Source organism: Acanthaster planci, linkage group LG13 (genome assembly GCF_054643075.1).
Source record: "Acanthaster planci isolate LZ-2023a linkage group LG13, COTS_SCS, whole genome shotgun sequence".
NCBI lineage: Eukaryota > Metazoa > Echinodermata > Asteroidea > Valvatida > Acanthasteridae > Acanthaster > Acanthaster planci.
The window spans coordinates 1,758,414-1,780,351 of NC_141789.1; the positions used below are offsets into that span (position 1 = coordinate 1,758,414).

Below are 21,938 nucleotides of genomic sequence, written 5' to 3' on the forward strand. Positions count from 1 at the left end.
AGTCTAGTTCCACTGCCAAGCATCATTCTCGCTCATGCGGCGCGTGCGGGTGTCATGCAAAGTGAAACCTGTTGATCTATATCTGCAGTCGTGCAGTGTTGATGCGAGAGTGTCAGTCACCAAAAGCATTTTCGTCCCAGGAATATTTCATTTGGTTCCATTTTACTGAGAAACCTGCATCGGATTCGTCTATTTTGCCGAGACCAAGGTAAGTGTATAGATCTTTGTTATGCGATTGCTAGCTTAATGGCGTTTTGAGCCCAGAGATTTTTTGTTGAAATTTTGATGAAAGTTTGACTTCGGGAGTAGCATAGGCCTACCGACAAAATGACCGAATTGGAATAGGCCTATGCGTGGTTGCTGGAAATTATAGGATTCAATGATGGATCATGCACATGCATGACATGTATATCAATTTTGTAATAACTTCCTATTGCTCATATTTGAATTTAATTGCAAAATTGTTGCCATAAGGCCTACTTGGTGTTTTTTATATTTACATGTAGGCCTAGGCCTACATACATCCAATTTGTTTTCCTGGAAAAAATGAATGCCATCCTGTTAAAAAGTGACTTTATAAATGCCATTTGAAATGGTATTGGCCATGTTTATATTCAAACATTCGCTCCCCTGTTAAACATTTTTCTTGAGTTGCAGTACTTCTTGTTTTTTTTTCAAATGCCTAGTAAGGCCTATCAGTTTTTAACTTTGATTTTTTAAAGAGTCTTTTCGTGTGAGCACAAACAGTTGTGTTTGGACTGATCATGATACATATGTACCTGTACTATCTTTTGATGTCTTTGTCAATACTGTGTTACACAGTGTGTAAGTACTTGGGCAATCCTCTCTTGAGACAAACCAACTAATTTGTTTTGCACGAATGTTAATGTTACACCCCAACTACAACATCAGTCCCGGCCGAAGTGTAGTGCACAGAGGCCCATTGTGCATGTGTCCAGCATGTGCCAAAGTCATATTGTTTACAATGTCATATCATAGATGAAGTGTCATATATGAGATGAATTGCGTTAAGTGTGAGATGCATAAACTTGGATAAAGTTGGGACATTTTTTACAGAAATTGGTCAACAATAGTTGGGCCAGCCCAAATGCAGCACCACAGTTGGGACTGTCCCAACTATAGTTCAGTTCATTTTATTCCCACTTATATGTCAAAAGAGTGAATCCATGAACACTTTTAAATGAAGACAAGTAATCGATAATAAGTGGAAGAGGTCTCCAAAAAGCAGGGCTTGTAAACCGGGGACCCCCTTGGAATTGTGTACATGTATATGGATTGTGATAGTTGGGACAGATGCTATAGTTGGGGCGTAACAATAACTTCATATTGGTCCTAAATTACCTTTGCTGGCCCAGCAGTTATCAGTGTTTGTTGGCCCAGCAGTTATCAGTGTTTTCTTAGACTGGCGTTGCTTTTTTGTTTCTTTTTTTAATTTCTTGGCAGCTCTTTAATTGAACATAGTAAATCTTTACTTACACATACTGTACATATATAGCGTTTGGAGTTGTCTTTTTTTGTAATGCACGATTGTACGTGTACCTCAGTAGCGGTTGCATTAAAGTGTAAAAGTTAGGACTGTCGAAATTCACATCATTGTGTAGACAGAAAGTTGCCTTGTAATGGAGACACATTCATGTAACCACTCTTGAAAGAACCAGTTTTCGGCATGACTGAACCTTTTCAGCTGTGCTCGTTTGGTATGCATACGTAAATGCATTCTCATTTGTACAGTACATGTTTCAATGTTCGCATGGTTCAGAATCCTGCTTCCGATATGTCTGTCCCCAGGCCTTGCATATTCTGCAGTATTCACAGCAAACAGTTCAGGTCTTGCTGCGGTGGATTTCTGTCACTCGAGTTAAAGCGTCCCACGTGCAATCTTGAGGTCATCGTTTTCCCCTTTCCCCTGCTGTCTTGACAGAGTCTAATCAATTATTTCCTGACGAGCCTGAGAGCTTCAAAGACCACTGTGACCTGCTTGTGAAAAAAGTCAACATTGTGGGAGCTGCTCGACCCAAGGCTAATCCTAAAGAACAGCTTTAATGCTGAAGCAAAAGTAAAATGTTCTTTGTATGCCTCCTGTTTCCATACATACGTGGACGTGTACCTTTTGGAGAAATTGTGGGAAAAATGTGTACTTGAAAAGAAAGAAAAAAGTGTTTGTTTTAGTTTGAATGTTGTGCAAAAGTTTCAGTCGATTTATTTGCATATGGATGTGTGACACCCTTTAAAGTGTTGTTGAATTCATTCGAAACAATATACCAACAATCTCTTCCTGCTGGCAAATTTTATAACCAGTTAATAGCACACTGAATCTGCATTAAAAAAGGGAGGAAACATTCCTTCCAAGAATACATGTCGTTACTCTGTTTTGAAATGCCATGTTCAGTCATGGAAAGCAGTTACGAACTAGTTTGCCAACACATAAACTTACATACATGTACATGTGCATTTACCGTACAATTTTTGAAACAATACAAGAGTTGCTTAGCAATGAAGGATTATCAATATTGTAATGCCACGTGATGCAAATTGGAGGTCACTGGCTTCTTGGCTGAGTTGCTGAACTTTTTGCCAGTATTTGTCAGCAATTCTGTGCAGTGGGGCCAAAGGGAAAATCCCGCTCACAAAACAAAGTTAGGAAACAAGCTCTTTCCTCCCCCACTTACACAGAATGGCCCACAACTTGCGACAATGGTACATATAGGCCTACGTACCTTCCTTCCTGTCGAAACCACTGGATGTATTAGCTCACCCAAAATTGAAACGTCTCGTATTGTTCTGGCTAAGCTTTCCAAGTAATGGATATTTGGTATTAGACACATTTCAAACTTTCAGGTCAGTGACAACATTAAGCATCGGGTCAATTGTCACAAGGTGATTTGTTTGAGTCACGGTATTGTGATTTGTCTCATTTTCTCACGGATGCCTCTTGAGAATGGGAACACAAACATGACAAAAGACCACCAGACACAATGGCCATTGGACATTCCGGATTGTGACCACGGTGAAGCCAATCACTTTAATAAATAACCAGCTTACCAATTTCCTTCTTTTGGTGTTTACTTGAGCACTCAAAATGAACAAATTTGTCAGGCGCCATGTCCTTGTAGTGTGTGCATTTGTTGGACACATTAATTCGTTCCTTGTTGGAATAGACATTGCGTACTTCTTTAACATCAGACTATTTCATGGGTGCAGAAAATTGTTGGCAAGAACCCAGATGATCTGTCTGGCAAGGGAAAATGTGCATGTACGAATGCTAAAAGGGAAGAAAAACTGGGCAAAAAAACCCTCAAGAATTAACGGCAGCGTCTGTTCCGCGAACTGACGTGGAGTGTGCTGGCATTATGAACATCCTGTTTGTTCGAGCTAAGTAACCTACAGTACCGGTGCATGTACACGTATAAAAACATGTAGACTAGTTGGACTGTGATGTACATCTTGATGCAGTAGAGCTATCCAAATCACTCAAGTCTGAAAAGCTCCTGCTCGTTACAAAATGTAAGTACTAGTAGTTTTTTGTTGCTGCTGAAAATATTGTGGGTTAATGGAAGTGTTTTGAAGGCAAACAGCTCGGTTGATGAAGTAAACCAGCCTTGTTGTGAAGATTTGTGATCACCGATGCAATTTAGAAGTGCTGTCTACATAATGCGCTCTGTCATGTTGGAAGAAGGTGGTGCCCTGCACATTTGTCAAGGAAGGCATGGAATAAAGTTTGCAATTTATGGGGGGGGGGTTACCCACCGGGCTTGATGATGCATAATCAAAGAAGGTGGCAAAATTGAGTCATTTGTTCCAGCACCTGCCATTCACAAATCCACCAGTGCAGTGTTTTCACTGTCCAGGCAATCACATTACTGTCAGTGATTTCACAACTGAGTGACGCATTTCTGTACTGGCTAGGGGTCCACCATGGTCCATCCACTGTGTAGACAGGACTTTCTCTGGGAGAGTTACCGGTAGCAGTCACTGGTGTTGTAACCGTGTATTGACCCCTGTAGACAGGAAGTTGCCCGGAACATTGGCAGTGTATAATGAAATATACATGTACATGTACATGTATGGAAGCCCTTATCAAGAATGCACTAACTCCTACCCACAGTTCACAAATATACACCTTTCTTATTTCATTTTAACGTAAACTCTGGGGACTGCATTAGTTGAGTCTGCAGGGTTTCTAAGAAAGCATAGATCTGCCGTATTGGCCTGTGATTACAAACTTCATTGTGAGGCAACAATATCCTTCAACAGGCAGTGTGCTTGGCCTCACAAATTTAATTGATTGTGTTGAATTCTTCACTTGATTCATGTAGCTCAAAGGTGTACATATCCGTATGTACATGTATGTCCGTGCGTATTTGTTTAACTATTTACCCTACCATGACTCACTGAAGTGTTCTTCTCAGTACACTAGCCTCATTTCTTTCACTTTATGGAAATTCTTTTTACAAAGCCTCTTCTCAGAATTCTTATCCTCTACCTGTTGGCCACTTGTGAGGCCAAGGTTATGAATTTCTTTTGTTCTGATCACATTTCTGAAAAAGGATTGACGGAGCTGTTATGTAATCTTTTGACTGGCCTTCCTGTCCTAGGACTGTGGGAATGTGAGACTGTGTGCATTGATTGGTTGCACTGTGGGTGTGGAAGTTGTACATGAACGTGGACGTCATGAACGATCAATATCGATGGACATAAAAGTGTCCATTTACTGCTTTGCCTCATTCAGGATAATGTTTTGTTTATTTATATCAAGTGATAATCGTCCACCTTTGTGTTTGCCTGACAAATTTGTTTCAGTTTTATTGTTATGGTACATGTACATCACTACATGTCAGAAATCACGTGTGCAACTACAAGTGACATGCTTTCCACAGACGGCATACATGCACTCTGTGCAGTGTTCATGCAAACTTGCTATAGGTGCGGAGGTAGGACTTGTGTATGGGAAAAAACGAAACACTAGTCACTGCGGCAAACATACAGTCATGACAGTACATGTAACTTCCCGTTCGTGTCCAGAGCCCCAGTCAGATCCACATGGGGGGAAGTTAAACCTTGAAGTTGAACTTGAGAATTATGCGGACTGACTTCCCGCTTGTAGTTTTGACAACTTAGCATACATGGACGCATGGGTATGCCAGCTGGCGTGCTTGGCAGTGTGTGTGTGATTCAGGCTCACGTCTGTCATGGGTTTGTTGAACTCGAGAGTGGCCAGGAAGTCAACGAAAGCATGTGATCTTGATGAGGAGTTTCACATGGTTTCAAACATATTTTGATACTACTTTTTTTTTATCCGTGCATGCTTGCTTTCTCAGGTATTCTTGTCTGCTGTTCTTGAGGAGTGTACATGTACATTTAATTTATGCGGTCAAGCAATTTTCTAGGAAATGGTTTTCTACAGAGTAGAATTTACATGCAACACCTTTTGTGATTTTTTTCCCCAATGCTGGCCTAAATTGTAAATACATGTTCATTCTATTTGTTTTGTCAAGTAAAAAGAAATCACAGACACCCAGTCATGCCTCAAGAAAATAATTGTGCTTTTGAGCTATTTATTCCTACAGTAAACCGGGTAAATTTGAAGTAAGATATAAAACGGAGACCCCCCTTTTATGTTGGTCATTGTTTTGCTGGAATCTCAGGAATTCTTTTCAGGCATCTAGGGGAATGTGTTAGGTAACAATAGTCTAGAGTGTGTATAGGGATTGGACATGTATCGGTGGGGGGGGGGTATCCCTCTATCCCATATCTTGCCGGGTACCGGTATACTGGTATGTGCTATACATGTACATGATTGCAAAATTGTCAAGTAAATCATGTGTACTGTATTTTTGGCTGAGTACAAGCCAGGCTTTAAAACGAAAGCCACAGGAACATTGTATAGTACACGCATTCACATCACGTGTAACTGTGTTTGAGGAGTCTTTCTGGAATTTTTTTTTCTTTACCAACATGTATTACTTGAAATATGTGGAGTTACCCATCAGGCGGCTTGAAACAGATTCTGGGGAATCCCCTAGTGTGCAATGATGGCAGTAGCCTCCTTGGGAATGGCATAGCACTGAGGGGTGCGCCCTGCTTGAAAATGCAAATTGTGTTGCCAATGGTAGCAGAGGATTTCCCATTGAATGTACATACAAAGGCAGAGCCAAGTGCAAGCCAATGAGTCAGTTCAGTGGACCGTGTAAAGTACTAAGTACAAATGGAACTATGCACATTGTACTAGTAAATGGAGTAAAGTACAGTTTGAGTGTGCCTTGCTGAGTCGTATTTGTAACTTTACAATGGTAAGTGCCGTACGGTACATGTACAGTATGTAGACTACGCGTAGGGATATGCCATGCAGAGACACCGGTTGGTGAAAGCCTTATAGATGTACAAATGTATGTAACACGTACACAGAATATTTCCAGTGTGGTACATACAGGGTGTAGCTGGAATGGAAAGTTACAAAATGCTTTGCCAATTCTCCAGGTTTTTTTAAAGTTGTGTGTATATGAGTACATACATGTATTGTGAATTATTATAAAGTCAAGGTACATTCCTCCACAATGTACAGTGTACATTGTAAATGCAGTGGTATTACCTGTATGAATGTACCTTTTAGACTTCAGATGTACTTGATACATGTCTGTGTGTTCCTGATACTTTGAATCCTCTGGGGTGAATGATGTACATGTAAATCTCTGTGAATTGCTGGGAATGTCAGCCAGATTTAGAGGAAAACCTCTGTGATCGGAGGAAAAGCTGTTGGCTCACTTTGAGGTTTCTTGGTACAAGCGCTGCCCGTAGGTTGAGTCGCAACTGCAGAGCAGGAAGTCATTTCCCTGACGCGGGTCTGATAGGATGCACCGTGCTTCTGCCAGAACCGTGTGCAGTAGGTGACGCACGGCAAAGGGCAATATTTGCGATAAATTTGAATTGAAATCACATGTTATGGAGGCATCAATTCCCTTTAAGGAGACCTTGTATCCAGATATTCAAGCTATACAGTTGTGGGATTTGAAATGACACCGTCGGTTTATACATGTATGTACTGCTCAACTAGGCATGTAATGTAAGTATTATTTTTCCACTGATGGATTAAAGAAAATTCTACATTTATATAATTATTATTTTCTACAAGGATAATGGAGTAGACTCCATGTCCGTGCGACCACACCCAATGACCCCACCCACCCTGCGTCATCTTGTACCCCGCCCACCTCATCACCACCTACACGCATGGATCCTCACTGGCAGCCTGGAGACTCTCTGAGGTCGGTGCTTCCCTCCTCCTCTAGCCTCCCCAAGATGGACGAGGACAATAACTACCTGCAGTGCCTGCCGCAACAGCAGCTGGAAAATATGAGTAAGTCAGTGACGGGTTTTTTATTCCCTGTCCTCAGGACAGGTACGTAGATGGCTAGATGAAACATTGCCGGGTACCAGACAGAATTGAACATGGGTACCTGGGTACCCGTAAAACCCAGCTTTACCCTAGAAATTCAGACAGTTGGTTCAGGCATGACCTTACTGTTATCCTAGGACTTAGAATCCCAAATTGGTGTACATTCGGATGAAAAGTAACCATGTGTCCTCTCTGTCGTATGCACAATTAGACAGTACCATGCTCCTCTGCAGTTGAAGCAAGGAGTCCTCAGTAAATCAGAAAAGTAACACCTGCTCATTGGTTTACAACTCTAACTGATTTACATGTAGCTTACATGTACAGGTTGCAGTCTATGGATATGAGTCCAAAGTCACCAGAAAACCAGTGGTAGGATACAGAGGACACATCTGTACCAATCTTTTCCCCAATTCATTTCTTCTACTGTGAAGGTGTGCAAGACATTCTCAGCAGAGACTATGAACACAACGGCTTCCTCTACAAACGGGCCCAAGAGAAGATGACCGACCAAATCACGGAATTCATCAGCCCGTCACTCCTGTCCAAGTGGCAACTCCGCTATGTCATCCTGTACCACGAGTACGTGCTTTACTACAAGAACGAGAGGTGTACCCGTCCCAAAGGGGTGTTCTCGCTCAGGGGATACAACAGGTGAGCGCTGTAAAGTGTGGATGAACGCATGTAGGTTTCACTTGACTGCATGATGAGTGTATGGTTTATGGAAGCCATTGGATAGTGGCTACAAACCTCTTCCCATAGATGCGATTGCTACTGGAAGCCTCAGCCAAGACTGAGGTCATGGCTGAGGCTGTCTTCTTGAAGTAGACTTTTCAAACGCCTCTAGGAGGTTTGCACCCAGTTTCTGCAGCAGGTGCACCTCTTGGAACCAGACCAAGAAGCTTTGGTTTACTTCTTATTTGTACATCATACTTCAAGTTTCATAGAGAGAAGTGTATTAAGAAGTGTACAGAAAGTACAGAAGTTTTAAACAGTAAAAAGAAAAATGTAAATTTGTCGGCACACTGCATCTTGAATGATTTGATGAGTGAAAGCAGAATGGAGCACACTGAAGAATTTCCAGACGGAGTTTTCCTTTAACTTGTTTGTCAACTGCACGCCAAGTCGGCCGTGAGTCACGTCAGTTGAAGCACAGCCCGGCCAATCTAGGGGGGTTACCTCTTAATTGATGAAGTCCTATATGGTGTGGTTCTTGCTGTCCCCTAGTCCGTATGAATCATCGTACCTACGTCAACACAACAACTTGCTGGCAAGCCTTGCCAAAAGTGCAGAAGCCGTGAAACAAGAGGTTCTGAATATTTTGGCATTTGCTTGCCTCCATTTTCGGATTTTTAATGAAGTGCTTTGATTTTGAGGCTTAAGTAGATAGTATATTCCGGAGCAAAGGGATCACACATGCATTAAAGCAAAGTACAAGAATTTCCCAAACTGTTATCAAATGAAATATCAAACTGTTATGAAATGAAGTAAAAAATAAGAACAATATTACTTGCTAGATGTGTAACTTAATCTAGCTGAAGAGTCAAGTTTAAAGTAGCACGCAGCATTTAGAAAATAGAAATGTAGAAAATACCGGTAGATATGGATACAGATAGAAATAAATACAAATTATACCAGCCAAGAGTATATTACAATCAGCCAATTGCGCCATTTTAAAAGGAATGCATTGCTGGCTTGAGTGATATGTTTGTGTTTTGAGGCAGTCGACTTGGCCGTGGTGGATGTGTTTTTAGGGCAGAGTTTCCCTCGCCGATCACACGCTGATATCAGGGGGACACAGCGATCAAAAACTTCCTGTCAGAAAATTGAGTTACGGGATTAATAAACAGCCGGGCTGGCTGACTCGCTCACTTAACCCCCCCTCCTTTTCCCACGCTGGCCGGGCCGGTGAAATGGGCTTGACAGCAACAGGTGCGCAACATGTCCTACAAGGACATTTCTTCATTGTTATGGGAGGAGGGTGGTTTCTTGGAGGGGGGGGGATAGTCCTGGAAAAGTTGTTGGAAGTGTCTGCTCTCGGTGATGACTGTAGATCTTGAGGGTTTCAACAGTGTAGCCGGAAAGCCCCAATTCTTGCACAAGTTTGCTGTTTTTAGGTTAAAATGGCTTGCATTGCAAATGACATACGTGTACACATCTTTTTGTGAGGAATAAACATGTAGACAAATTGCTCATACATAGTAAATGTACATGTACTTGTGTCCTTTTTTTGTTGAAACAAAATCCTAGAGGTTACAAAATGACGACCACACCCAAAGATATGATTTGTAAAATTACTGATCGTCATTGGGAAGTTGGGGGAATGGGACTTCACGGCTCAACATTACCATAGCTCAGCAGGTGGTTGTCATGAAAATTTGGCTGTCTAATCATCAGAAGCCTTGTTTATGCTTACTTTGAGGAAGTGACAACAAGACCTCTCACTGTCATGAAATGATAGGACTAAATAGTGTCAAAAAGATGGACCACTTTCTGCTGTAGGGTGAGAGAATTGTTTCATTGTAAATTGTAATGTCAGGTTAAATAGGACTGTTCTGTTGTTGACATGCACATCGGACAGCTTTGCTACAGAGGCCCAATTGCTTACAGTCCTAATTAATGAGTTCCAAGGAGGAGCCTCAATCAACAGTCCGAGAAAAGGGAGGAGCCGTGTTCATTCGTCCCCTGGGGAGGCGAACCTCATTGAAACCGAAGAGAATGGCTATATAATTGGGTTCTGCTTGTCTTAATTTGATTAGTAAACCCGGGTTCATCCTCAATCTCCAAGTAAAAAATGAGGTCATCCTGTCGTTAATGAATTCGCGGCGGTTTGTGCGCATTGCCAACCTGCCTCGCCCAAAAAATCTCACCACCAAACTTGCCCTAAAAGGAAGTGGCCTTTCTGAGAGGTAGAATTTCATCGAAAATTGCCTTGGCAGAAGATGTTCCAAGTATGAATGCAGTTTTCGTTTTGCACCATTCGCTGAAAAAAATCTGACAAAAACCCAAAGAAACATAATTATTCTTTTCTTCCCTTGGAAACAAAATCCAAATCATTACTCATTCTTAAATCAAAAAATGAGAAATGTGTTGCTTATAGCATAATATATGTACATACAATCCAGTGGGCAGCATCAGATGTAAAATTCATCTTTATGTAAGGTAAATGTTGTCATTGACAGAGGTTAACTGAATCACAGCCAGAAACCTCTGTAAAATATCATTCTCTCAATCTGAAACGCAGAGACTGATGGTCGCTTATTGTTGCCTTGCAGAGTTCTCAGGGCTGAGGACATGACCTCGGCCAATCAGCAGTGGGCGTTCAAAATAATCGGGCTAAGGTCGGACGACAGAACGTGGTACTTCGGGGCTGCCTCTGAACGAGAGATGAGGGTAAAGCTTGTACATTTCTGAATGATTCACGCTAAAATTGTGGTTTACATGTTATACTTGTAGCTGGTCATAATAGACACTTGTTTCTTGTAGGATTCTAGATCATTGTGCTTTAGTCTGAAAACCATGGTCATTCTTGCTAAAAAAACCTCAGAGTCCTCCCCAAAACCCAACAGCATGTAACCAATTGCACAGTCTATCTATTGAAGCCATCCCAGTGTGCAGAGCTCTCTACTTTCATCAATCCAATAAAAATCGAGCAGTGTACGGGAACACGGGACAAAAACCCATTGAAGCAGTCACCTACGATGCTTGCGTCAAAAATTCCAGGAATGATTCTGGGGATAGGCCGAAGTATTTTAGGTTTTGTAAATAACTTGTATAGCATACTAATAGTCTATCAGTATGTTATATACATATCAGTATGTTATCAGTGATAGACCACATCCTTGGAATCATTTAATGCATATCAGCTCCTGTTGATACCCTCTATTGAAACTCATTTATGACAGAAGTATCATAAGTTAGTCATTAAATGGACTGGCACTGACACCAGCACATGTTTTAGAATTTAGGACTTTGAACGATTAACAAGGTATATATGTATGCCTTGCTCAGTGTTTAACATTAACATTATAATACATGTATATAAGGATGCTTCGATTTCAAAGCATGGAGATCAGTGTGCTTACAGAGATGCACGTATTTAGGATGTGGGTACCACTCTGGAGACTGTAATCAATTCCTGGAAAAAGCTTTGGTGCTTACAAATTGGTCATTTACTGTGGCTTCATCAGCGTGTGTAGCAATCAACATGAATATGTCTTCATTTGCCTCCTTTTGGGTCAGAGTCCACCCTGTATTGTAATTATCAATATTTATTTGGCCCAAATACAGTGTGTAATTAAGACAATTGAACTAAAAGGGTGGTTAAAAATATAGTTTGGAGGGGGAATTGGGCTGGGAAGGGTGTTTGAAACAAGATAGAAGGTTACACATATATACCGGGAACTGAACAATTGACGATACTTCATTTGAAGTGGGCCAGGGGAAACAGTAACAGAAAGTGTACAGAAACACTATAGCACCATATGCAGGAATTCACAGATCTCCTGGGTAGTCTGTAAGTATGTTTCCTCATTGCACAACTCCCTGTATAACGGACGGGGACTTTCCATCGTAAAGGAGCTGGCTCGCAGCCACTCACCGGGCGGCACATTTGTCTCCAGACGAACGCGGGGAGATCAAATACTGCACGCATTTGAGCAAACTGCACTTTGTGTGCGCGGTGTGCTGTGGTACAGACATGCTTTGAGAATAAATCACTTCTCTGTGAACTGTTGATACACCCACACAGGATTTGCGTAATGGCCTGAACTTGTAGTAATTAGGAAATGCAAGTGCTCTCCAATATTCAACTTGCTCTAATCAACTTGTATGAACATAATACATTCATGAATGTGATAGTATACAACATGTGTTCAACTTCTGCAATTTTTCAGCAGGAAGGGACAGAATATCAGATGACAAGCAGCGTCAAGGTTGCTGATATGGATAGAAAAATTGAACAAGACCTTTCAATAATGTGTAGACTGCACATATGTGTGTACAGAGCACATACATGGACACGAAGTTAACACCTGCAGTAACAGCACAGGGTTGTTGTTTTTTTTTTTTCCTGAATTGTGCTTTGAGGGTCAGGAAGCAGTCACAATACAGTGCAGTTTGGATATTATTCACATACACGGCTCTGTGTAAACTGGCAGACTTCAGGAAGTTATTGTTTGATTTCTACCATGGTCCCATGCCATTTGCCCTGTTTGTACAGGCGTCAATTGTGCAAGATACCGGGGTACATTTACATGGCTATAAAGTCCCACAGTAAACATGTACACATAGCAAAAGAAATGCAATGAAAGAATTTTCCTTATGACCCCCCCAAAAAAGAATTTATTGCCCCGTCATGCTGAATGGTGCCATGCACGAAGCCTTTTTATGAATATTTTATAAACACGCATGTACATGTACTGTACAGCCTGACTGGTCTTTTTTTTTTTCAGTGGCAGAGTTCAATGAAAGACAGGATTTTTTTCTCCCATGGGGAATAGCTGATTTTGACACAGAGTACATGTATGCCCAGGGTTTTTTCTAAGCCTTTTCGGTCTCAGGGTCTGTCAATAGGTATTGACTGTCACAAAAATACTAATTATTGCGTAGATTCCTAGTTTCTGACACCAATTTCCAGCTATCCAATTGTGTTAGATGAAGGAGCATTTGTGTACATTACACCTATAATTTATTTGTCTTCTTGTTTGTTTGCCTGTGGCTTTCTGAAAGGGAGTAACAGGGGCTGAGTTAATCAAATATTTTTTGTATGCGTACTCAGAATGAAGTAGAATGTAGCTATGAAGAGAGCAGTTTACGTAACGATGTCTTTCATTTTTAGAAACTGCTCTTCTGCACAGTGTATCTCAATGTGCATGCGCTGAGGACGTTTTGGATCTGCAGTAACATCAGGGTTGTCATCTATTGAATAATTGACTTTAGTTCTTTTTCACTTTGAATCTAGCTGTGGATGGCCTATTTCAAAGTTACCATGGAGAAAGCTATACACGGCAAAGCAAGGGACAAGTAAGTCACCGATTTGGTCGCGAAAATTCAAAACTGTTGTCTCAAGTTGGTATTATGTTATGGAAAGTAAATTCCAGCCTGTGGGTTTTTCTTGGGTCAGATTCCATCACAGGTTTCTCTTGGAAATCTGAACCATCCGCAAGGTTTTTGTTCTCATGAATTGGAAAGTGAAACATTTGTCCGATTATACTTACTTCCACCACAATCTTCAGGAAGTGCTATCATTCTATTTCCCCTTCGGACAGTCTCTAATGGAAACTTCTTCTTGTAGAAACTTTGTCAGAGCAACCAAACCCGGCAGAAACTGTCGGGTTTTGGGATAACATTGGATACAACAAAATTAGGGTTAAGAAACAAAAGCAACCTAATGCAATGCTCAGGGGTGAGATTTCTCTGGACTTTTCCTGATTTCAGGATGTTTCAAACAATCTGATGTGAAATCTGGAAATTCACCTTTGTGGTGTTATTCATAACTTGATATAGAACACACAGGGTGGGCATTTTAAGGTATGCCTACACTGCTGTGGGGCTATGATCTAGTTTCTTAATTATGCTGTGAATATTTCATTTTCTTCCAATCTCAATCCTGAATGCTTTTGGGGGGGGGTTGTGGTTAAATGGAGGAAATGGTTGCATTGTTGACTTTTTTCAGTGTTATTTCTGTGAGGCTTCTTTCATAATTTGCTGAGACCTTAAACAGAGAGTGGGTGCCCTTGACATGGTGCCAGAATATCAGCTGATGAAGTATTGAAAATCACGTGCAGTAGTGACTCATTGCACATTAAAGGAGAACTAGGTTTGTGTGTCAATTTTTTCTTTGAGATGAATATTTTTAGGAGTTGGGTCGTATCTGCTGTGCAGAAAAGGAAACGGGTTATTTTGGCAGTGTCTCGATGCAAAGTTGAATATAGGTAATTCAGAAGAGAGAATTGTCAAACCTTTTGGTAGCTTTGTGCCTTGTTATTGTCTGATTGCATTGTTTTTATATCTTGGAGGCTGTGATTTTTAATGTCCTTGGAAATAGTTTGAAGTTGCTTCTTGACTCCCTTTGAATAGATTTAGTGCCTGATGAGTTTCCTCAGTGAACAAGTTCTTCCACAACCTTTTCGTCTTCAGGTCCCTGAAGATTCTGAAAGACCTGAAGTACCGTGAGACAAAGTTCCTGCAGGGCGGCAACGACCAGGCCAGCGCATCCGCCACCAACTTTGAGCCGGGGATCTACGAGGACATCGAAGAACCCTTAGAGGAGGCGGATTACCTGCCGCCCAAGCCAGGCCCTTCCGTTCTTAGACAGTTGCCACCACCGCCGCGCAATGAATCACGTAAGTGCAGTCACCAGCCACAAAGGCAGAACTAATGGGGGGGCTTGGATCCCCCTCCCATATACACTCTGCACCGCTCCCCCTCCAGAAATTAGAAAAAGGAAAAAATCTGGTGATTGTCTGCCGAACCCGTTGAGTTCCCCCCCCTTCAGAAACTGAGGCCCAAAGTGCCCCCCCTTGCAAATGAACCCTAGGCATGCCACCAGCACATTTTCTGCAGAGGAATCCAGCAACACTAATTAGATTAGATTAGATTTGACTAGATTCAATTAGATTTGTTATAAAGATGATCAAAGAAATTGACTGGAGTGGGATTTGAACCTGTGACCTCCGGAATACCATATTGGAGCTTTACCAACTGAGCTATCCAGCCCTATGGTGGTGGCTCTTCCCATTTCTCAATATCGTTGTTCGGGTTGCACTAGTCATAAAAATTTGAATTCAAATTTGAATTTCTCAGAAAAATCAGTGCTGGGTATTATGCATTCATTAGTAAACAATAGTCAGATACGGTAACATTGTATTGTTTTGTGCCCAGTGGACAGAGGAGGTTTTATGACCAAGAGGGGTCCGTTACCAGTCCCGCCCCCGAGACCGGATCCAATCCATAGAGGTGAGGGAAAAGAATTACAGCACTGAGGCTTTGACATTGTTTGAAAAATTGTGTTAGTATGGCACTCTTGTCTAAAAGATCAAATCAAACACATTCTCTTATTCCTGTGGTCCATGCTATGAGGTAGCCAGTTGTTTCCTTGTGAAATTCACATTCAGTCATACTTAGATTATTTTTAGCTTATTCATTTTTTCTAAATTAAAAGGAGCCAATTGGATTGGCTCGGGTTGGTTCTCCAATTTACAGCAGCAGGTACGAGACGTGATCTGTAGGTAATCCTGCTCAATGTTGACCCTTGACCCTCCCCATCAGGTTTAGGCTCTCGGACACAGTCCGACCCCACCCCTCCGCCCCAGCGGAGGGAGAGAACAGTCAGTTGCGTCAGCACCCCAAAGAGTCGGCACCGGAGCAGCGCCCCTGCCTCCCCGGGGAGCAGGCCCAAGTTTCCCGAGCCGTCGTTCGGGATATTCCAGCCCGAGTGTGGTCAGTGTGGCATGTCTGTGCGCATGCACTGCCTGGTTCACTGCATGGTAGTGATGCAACCACCTGACTTGTTTTTAATGATTGTCTCGCGAACGAGTAATGTTACGTACAGGTTTAGCCCCGTGCATGCATTTGGAGTGTTCCTTTTGATGCATGATGTGTAGAGCTGAATTTATTGATTGGAATATTCATACCCCGGTTTTTGTTGAAGATTCATGTGTTCCTCAGCGTCTTTAGCGACTATTCATAATCATTTTGGGTTCTTGTTGAATCTTCACTGGGTCTTTGTGCGTGTTTGTGACAGAGTCGGCCCTCTCCACGGCCTCTACCGAAAGCGAAGATTACATCCTACCACAGGAGGCCGACGCTCTGAAGCTCGAAGAGTTCCGTAGCCAATGCGGACAGCAGAACCAATTTGGAGACATGAGCCCCCCAAGACAGCTGCCAAGTCGGCCATGCGTCTTGCCCCCTCCGCCAAACAACAACAAACTGAGGTGAGGCACGTCGTCGGATGTGCACCAAGCCTGAAGGGACTCGTTCTTCAGTTTGTTGTCTTGTTGTTCTCTGTCCCAGCTTGAGGTGTGGATTTTTATTTCATCCCTATTCCAAGGCCGTCGGAAGCCACTCGTGGCAAGGCATACAGAAAAAACAGAAGGTGAACATTGAGGACAGAATGAAAGCGTTTCATGTTCAGCGTGAAAGGTGCAGGATCAGGTTTCTCTTGAATTGGGATATGTATGTCGTAGGCGTTTTAAAACTGATGAAGACAGAAATTCGGAGTCAAACAGTCTGTAGAAAGAAATTGGAAGAGCGCATCGCGCCGTTGGCTTTGGGCATTGCGACAGTATGATTGTGACTTGATAGAGATCGACGTCAAATGTTTTTTTTCATCAAGAAGTTGTTATGCTTATTTCAGACCGCTTGTTAGATCCTGTGACTTTTATCCCACAGGCAAGGCCCAGAGGGAAACAGTTTCAGGAAGAAGCCCTTTGTGGAAGCACCTCCAACCACAGTGGATGTTAAGGTGAGTCATTCAAACCTAACTTATCCTGGATCCACTGAAAGTCATTTCTTGATATACGTCAAACAAAATAAGGTTGTGTAACTCCAACATTGTAAGAGAAGAATCCAATAAAGCATACCCTTTCCGTTGTTTTGATACTAGGATGCAACAAGGATTCTTGTGCATCTGCTTTTCGCCGTAGTAATTGACTGTTAACCCTAACCCTCCAGGGTACTTTGGTTAGAAACCCTACCAGACACATCTGTTAAAGTGGCTTTTCTGCCCAGTGTGGCAAGATCCCACAGGCCAACTTTCCCCAAGGCCACACGGCCTCGGAGTCTGTGGTTGCCAGTCACCACAAGATCCAACAGTGGCAATTGTTCAATGGGACTAGCTCCCATTGTCTCAACATGGCCAGTTTGTTTGTCTGCTGTCGAGGGCCCAGTGTAACAAAGTGCACCAGACTTTCTACACCTGTTGCACCATGTTGCATCTGTCAGGGTTAGTAGTCTTAATTACCCCTAATGCTTATTTGTGAAGCTGACCATTGCCCTCTCATTTGTTTTTCAAAAGATGTGTCCACTTTTTCTCCCATCCTAGGACATGAGGGCAGCTTTGAAACCAACTGTTCCCCATAAGCCTAAGATAAGTGCCAAGCCCACCCCGCCTGCCAAACCAGAAACACCATTAAAGGTACATCCATGTTAATGTGTTTCACTCATAGGTACAGTGCGGACCTGAACTGCATCCAGGGTGGTGGGGGGGGGCTGTAGTTGAAACATTCCATGATAATTGACAGCTGTGTTTCAATATTATCAAGTCCGAATCTCGGTCCGTTTTCTTTAAACCCGGGCTTCCGCTGTGGCTCAAGAATTTTCATTTTTCAAACATTTGTCCTTGGAACTACAAATTACAAAATAAAAGAAACACCAGACGTGGGCTATTGGTCAGACATCTTAACATTTCTGGGGGAGAAAATAGAGTTTCATTGAGTTGGAGGGTTTCATCACTGAATATCTGCAATAAATGAATACGGAATTAATCCAGGAATGAATGTACCCACTGATCAGCATTATCAATACCAATCTCCAGGATTCCTTGCCAAAGTTTTTCTCAGAATTACTCGGCAATTTTGCGACGAGCACTTTAACACGAATATGGTCTTTGTCATTCACATAGCCAAAGCCAGCAGTCAGGTCGCCGGTTTCAAAGGAACCACCGGTCAGGCATTCAGGGGTACAGGAACCGGCTACGCGAAACCTTCTCCCAGCATCATGCATCTTTAACTCATCAGACAAACGAGAAGCTGAAAGGTGAGATGGTGGCACGGGACCAGTACCAGAAAAAGGGAGGTTTGGTCCTACATCCATCAAAATGCTCGGTACAAGTTAGTCCAGCCTGTCCATCCTTAAATGGGTACCGAAACCAAGACCAGGTGTCCAAATTCCTTTTTAATCTAGGGATAACAATCACCAATAACTTGTGAAATGTTCATGCAGAAAAGGTTTGTTTGGAAATCAAGACTGTTAATTACGAAGTTAATTTTACAGCTATGAGGTTTTTGGTCACCTTTGCTGAAGTTATTTATTTTGAAACCAGTAATAACAATGTGAAGTACACATGTGCAGGCCATTGGTTTGGATTGACATGCATTGACATGTGGTATCAGACATTAATGGTAGTTATCAGGTCTACTCGAGCTGAACAATCATAGTAGCCAAGCATGGGAGATTTTAAGAACGCCCAACACAATCAAAAGCTCAAATATCCCCAAGCATGAACTCTCTGTTACTCTTATGTTGATGGCAGGATGCTGTGCCAGTACTGTGTCGACGGAATGTACCTGCTGCGATTGAGTGCCGGCCCGGGAAAGGTGGGTTGCCCAAAACTGATTATTCCCTGTTACCAGAACAGGATTCTCTAACACTCTCAAATTGTCATGACAGTGAAACAGGCCTGACACAACAGTGCCATTTTAATTTGAAGCTGGCAAGTATGTGACTCTCAACCAAAGTTTCAATTTCATTAAGTGCCTGTGAATTGGAGAACATCAAGATCAAAGTGACTTTTTTGGTTCTCGTTTCTTACTTCTTGGCCAGGTCTTAATGGTTTATCACAAGAGCCTGGATCAGTGCAAGCATTACAAAGTCTTTGGCAATGAGGTAAGCAAGGTGGCAAGAACTTCAAGAACCTGCTGCTTCAGAGTTAACCAGAGTTACCTCTTCTGATGTTTCTCCTGCGCTAATATTGTTCTCTCTTTAAATGTCCTTCAGTCATAATCCTAAGTGGGTTTGAATTGCGTTATTTTGTAATAAATTGTAGTTTCTTGTAATAATTGTAAAAAATATTAAATTGTAGTAAAGTTTGTAAAAACGTGTTCCATCTCAAAACTTATATTTTGTGTTGAATTGGTTTGGTTTTGAAAATTTCCTACATAGGTCCACGTTTGATGCTGTCTGGGACAAGTATTAGTCATGTCGATGTAAGAATTCTTGTGAAATGTTATTTGTTTATTTATTTTTTTTTTGGCGTTTTTGTTTTGCAGGTGAATACATTCTCTCTCACCACGGAGCCAATTTTTTCAAACATGCAGGAACTGTTGCAACACTACTCAGACTTCCCACTGCCAAACACAACCGTAAGACTAACGCAACCATACCTGGGCAGGCAATGAAAATAAGACCATTACCGGCTTCCGTTTCGGAGAGGTGGTATGAGACATTGTCAGAGCCAGAAGCCTGGGACTTGAGTGGATGGGAAGGAAAAGGCTAAACTTACGTGAACATTGCGAGCAAGGAAACCCCTCCTGTGAAAGGGGTTGGCACTCTAAAGTTAAACGACTCAGCACGAGTGGATGCCTACCGCAATGTTTTGACCAACTCTGTAAACGGGAGTTACTCTCAACTGACGGGTCTCAACATCCCAGCTGCCAGACGGAGTGAGCCACCCTCGACCTCATTGAGTATTTTGCTTGGATTCATGGAGGCCACAGACAGCAAGGATGACTGCTTGTGATCTGTTTGGCTAGCTCGCCAGCTTCAGAAGTCGCCCTAACTTAAGAGATCCAGGGAGGTGATATACATAAAGTTTCCACCAGGCACAGAGGCGCTCAACGCCCGGTAGCTCTGTGCAAATACCACAAATTCCATGGACAGCCACTCCTGGCTGAACCCATCTCAGTCTGGCTCAAAATACCTCCAGTTTTCAGAGCTTCAATCCCGTTTGTGATGAGTCCAACTAGATCCACAGATGCACACGGGAACCTTTACCGGAGGAGATGCCTAGCTACGAGGTATCTCTGTATGGCAGGATCAAAGACAGTAGCAGGTCTGGGGAGAGAGGGCTGGTAGAATTTTTGAAAATATTTTGGAGGAAGTGAAAGTGCCAACATTTAAAAGTAACAGTGCCTTTCTTAGGAAGAGGAAAGCCTCACAACCCTAACCCCAATCTCACAAGACTACTCAAGGTTAATGATATTGATACCCGCAGTCTCGCACCTATGCAAATAGAGAGCTTCCAGTGAGAGATTCCGAAATGGTGGTGTTGGTTATCGTTGGCATCTGAACAGCCAAGAAACAGTGTATTAAGACAAAGGAGCATGTAGTCACCTGGACATTTGGATGTTAACCTTTTACACAAGGTCAGTCGGGGTGCATCTGAGAATTTCTGCTCAGGAGAGCTCAAATCTCAGTTTATAAAAGTTGTCCCATTTGGCTAAGGAACAGGTTGGGCAGCAAACAGTCACCGTGGTTTCATACTGAAATAATGTGGTATTAATTGCATTCATTTCTTTGAAATGATCAATGCAGATTGTATCCAGGATCTTCCAAGCTATGGTGAGTTAGCATTCCAAATCACTTGTGGTCAGTCGATCATTGTTTTTTAAGCATGGGGGGTTTTCCCCGTGTGATATTTGAAGTCACACAAAATAATTGTCACATTTACGTTTGATATTTAAAGAAATGCTATTGTTTTGTAGCAGCAGAATATTTTCGGTAGTATATTTACTCGAATTATTTTTTTTAATGGAAATGATTGAAATTTGCTATTTGTAAATAATTTGGCCTATGCAAACAAATAATGGTAATTTAAGATGTAGATATTGCAAAGGAATGTTGATATTCTGAGTAAGAGATATACGAATACGAATTAAATGTGAGGTTTGCAAAACATACAACTCGGGTTGCAGAGAGCGAAGTTCCAATTGCAGGGTTTCCTTTCCAACCCTGAGGAACTTGTTCAACTGTATTTTCCACCCCATCCAAATTTCTCAGAACGGACGAACTCTATCTCAACGTTTGGGTCCTTAAATGTTGTCCACATCATAAGGATAACTAGTTTCAATTCTCTATCGAAAAACGGCAGTCGACTTGTGTCCCACATCCATGCGCACACATACTTACTAACATTTCCCGGCTGCCCCTTGTTAGCGAGTTTACAGTGTGCCTCATTCAAATAAGTACTTAAGTTCAAGTGTTACACAGGGTCCATGTTAGCGACAAGTTGTGACCGTGTATTGAATAGGTGACTTAAGCATGTGTAAGCGACAACTCTCTTTTTTTTAAAAGAATGATTTAAGCTGTTTTTTCTTTGGGGGTTGATGTTCTCTATCTGAATTGCATTTGTTTTCAAACTTCTTAGTTACATTTGAATCAACTGACAACTTTGTTGGTTAGAATGTGGAATGCACTTTCCAAGTCGTGCCAACGGGGCCTACTTATTCCGCACTCCTTTGTCTTTCCAATAACCAGATCAAAGTGTTTTATATTTTCAGTAGATTTAGCGGTGTTCCATGCCTACATGTACATCGTGCACGGACAGTGTGCAATAATGGTTGCTTTTATGTACAGAAGAGCTTGGATGCATTCGTGTCTGTGTGTATTTTAATGTTCGCAGACATCGCGGAGTATATTGTCTTCCAGATAAGTGCGAATCGATGGGAATTGTGTATATAGCTGAACTTGCCTCAGTGTAAAATAAAAAAGATAGAAAATGTACTCAGGAAAGTGTGACGTTTTACTTAAATAGTGATTTGAAGGCCAGTACGGTTTGATGAGTGAAGGAAGTGATTTACTTTAGAAG

General features: G+C 42.0%; 2 protein-coding genes across 5 annotated transcripts in view; one reads left to right on the forward strand and one right to left on the reverse strand.

Moving 5' to 3' along the window:
* Positions 1-21,938, reverse strand: part of LOC110977066 (uncharacterized) — a 44,092-nt gene that overhangs the window by 14,545 nt on the left and 7,609 nt on the right. The window lies entirely within an intron of this gene.
* LOC110977067 (SH3 domain-binding protein 2-like) lies at positions 20-21,853 on the forward strand. 4 transcript variants are annotated; one of them, XM_087144892.1, is made up of 15 exons: positions 20-208; positions 7,151-7,375; positions 7,846-8,065; positions 10,687-10,804; positions 13,374-13,435; positions 14,552-14,757; positions 15,296-15,370; positions 15,683-15,853; positions 16,158-16,347; positions 16,805-16,877; positions 17,457-17,549; positions 18,036-18,169; positions 18,666-18,729; positions 18,956-19,018; positions 19,402-21,853. In XM_087144892.1, exons 2-15 carry the CDS (start codon positions 7,249-7,251, stop codon positions 19,528-19,530), a joined length of 1,725 nt encoding a protein of 574 aa, XP_087001018.1. In that variant the 5' UTR covers positions 20-208; positions 7,151-7,248; the 3' UTR covers positions 19,531-21,853. The 4 variants fall into 4 exon arrangements, with proteins under 4 accessions (XP_087001018.1, XP_022086558.2, XP_087001020.1 ...); XM_087144894.1 differs by lacking the exon at positions 20-208 and adding an exon at positions 2,859-3,525; XM_087144893.1 differs by lacking the exon at positions 20-208 and adding an exon at positions 6,163-6,311.

Bases quoted from the DNA above. Each gene is read 5' to 3' on its own strand.
- LOC110977067 (XM_087144892.1), top strand. From the start codon at position 7,249: ATGGATCCTCACTGGCAGCCTGGAGACTCTCTGAGGTCGGTGCTTCCC. The intron at 14,758-15,295 runs GTAAGTGCAGTC...TTTTGTGCCCAG, and splicing joins ACCGCCGCGCAATGAATCAC to TGGACAGAGGAGGTTTTATG. The intron at 19,019-19,401 runs GTAAGCAAGGTG...TTTGTTTTGCAG, and splicing joins ACAAAGTCTTTGGCAATGAG to GTGAATACATTCTCTCTCAC.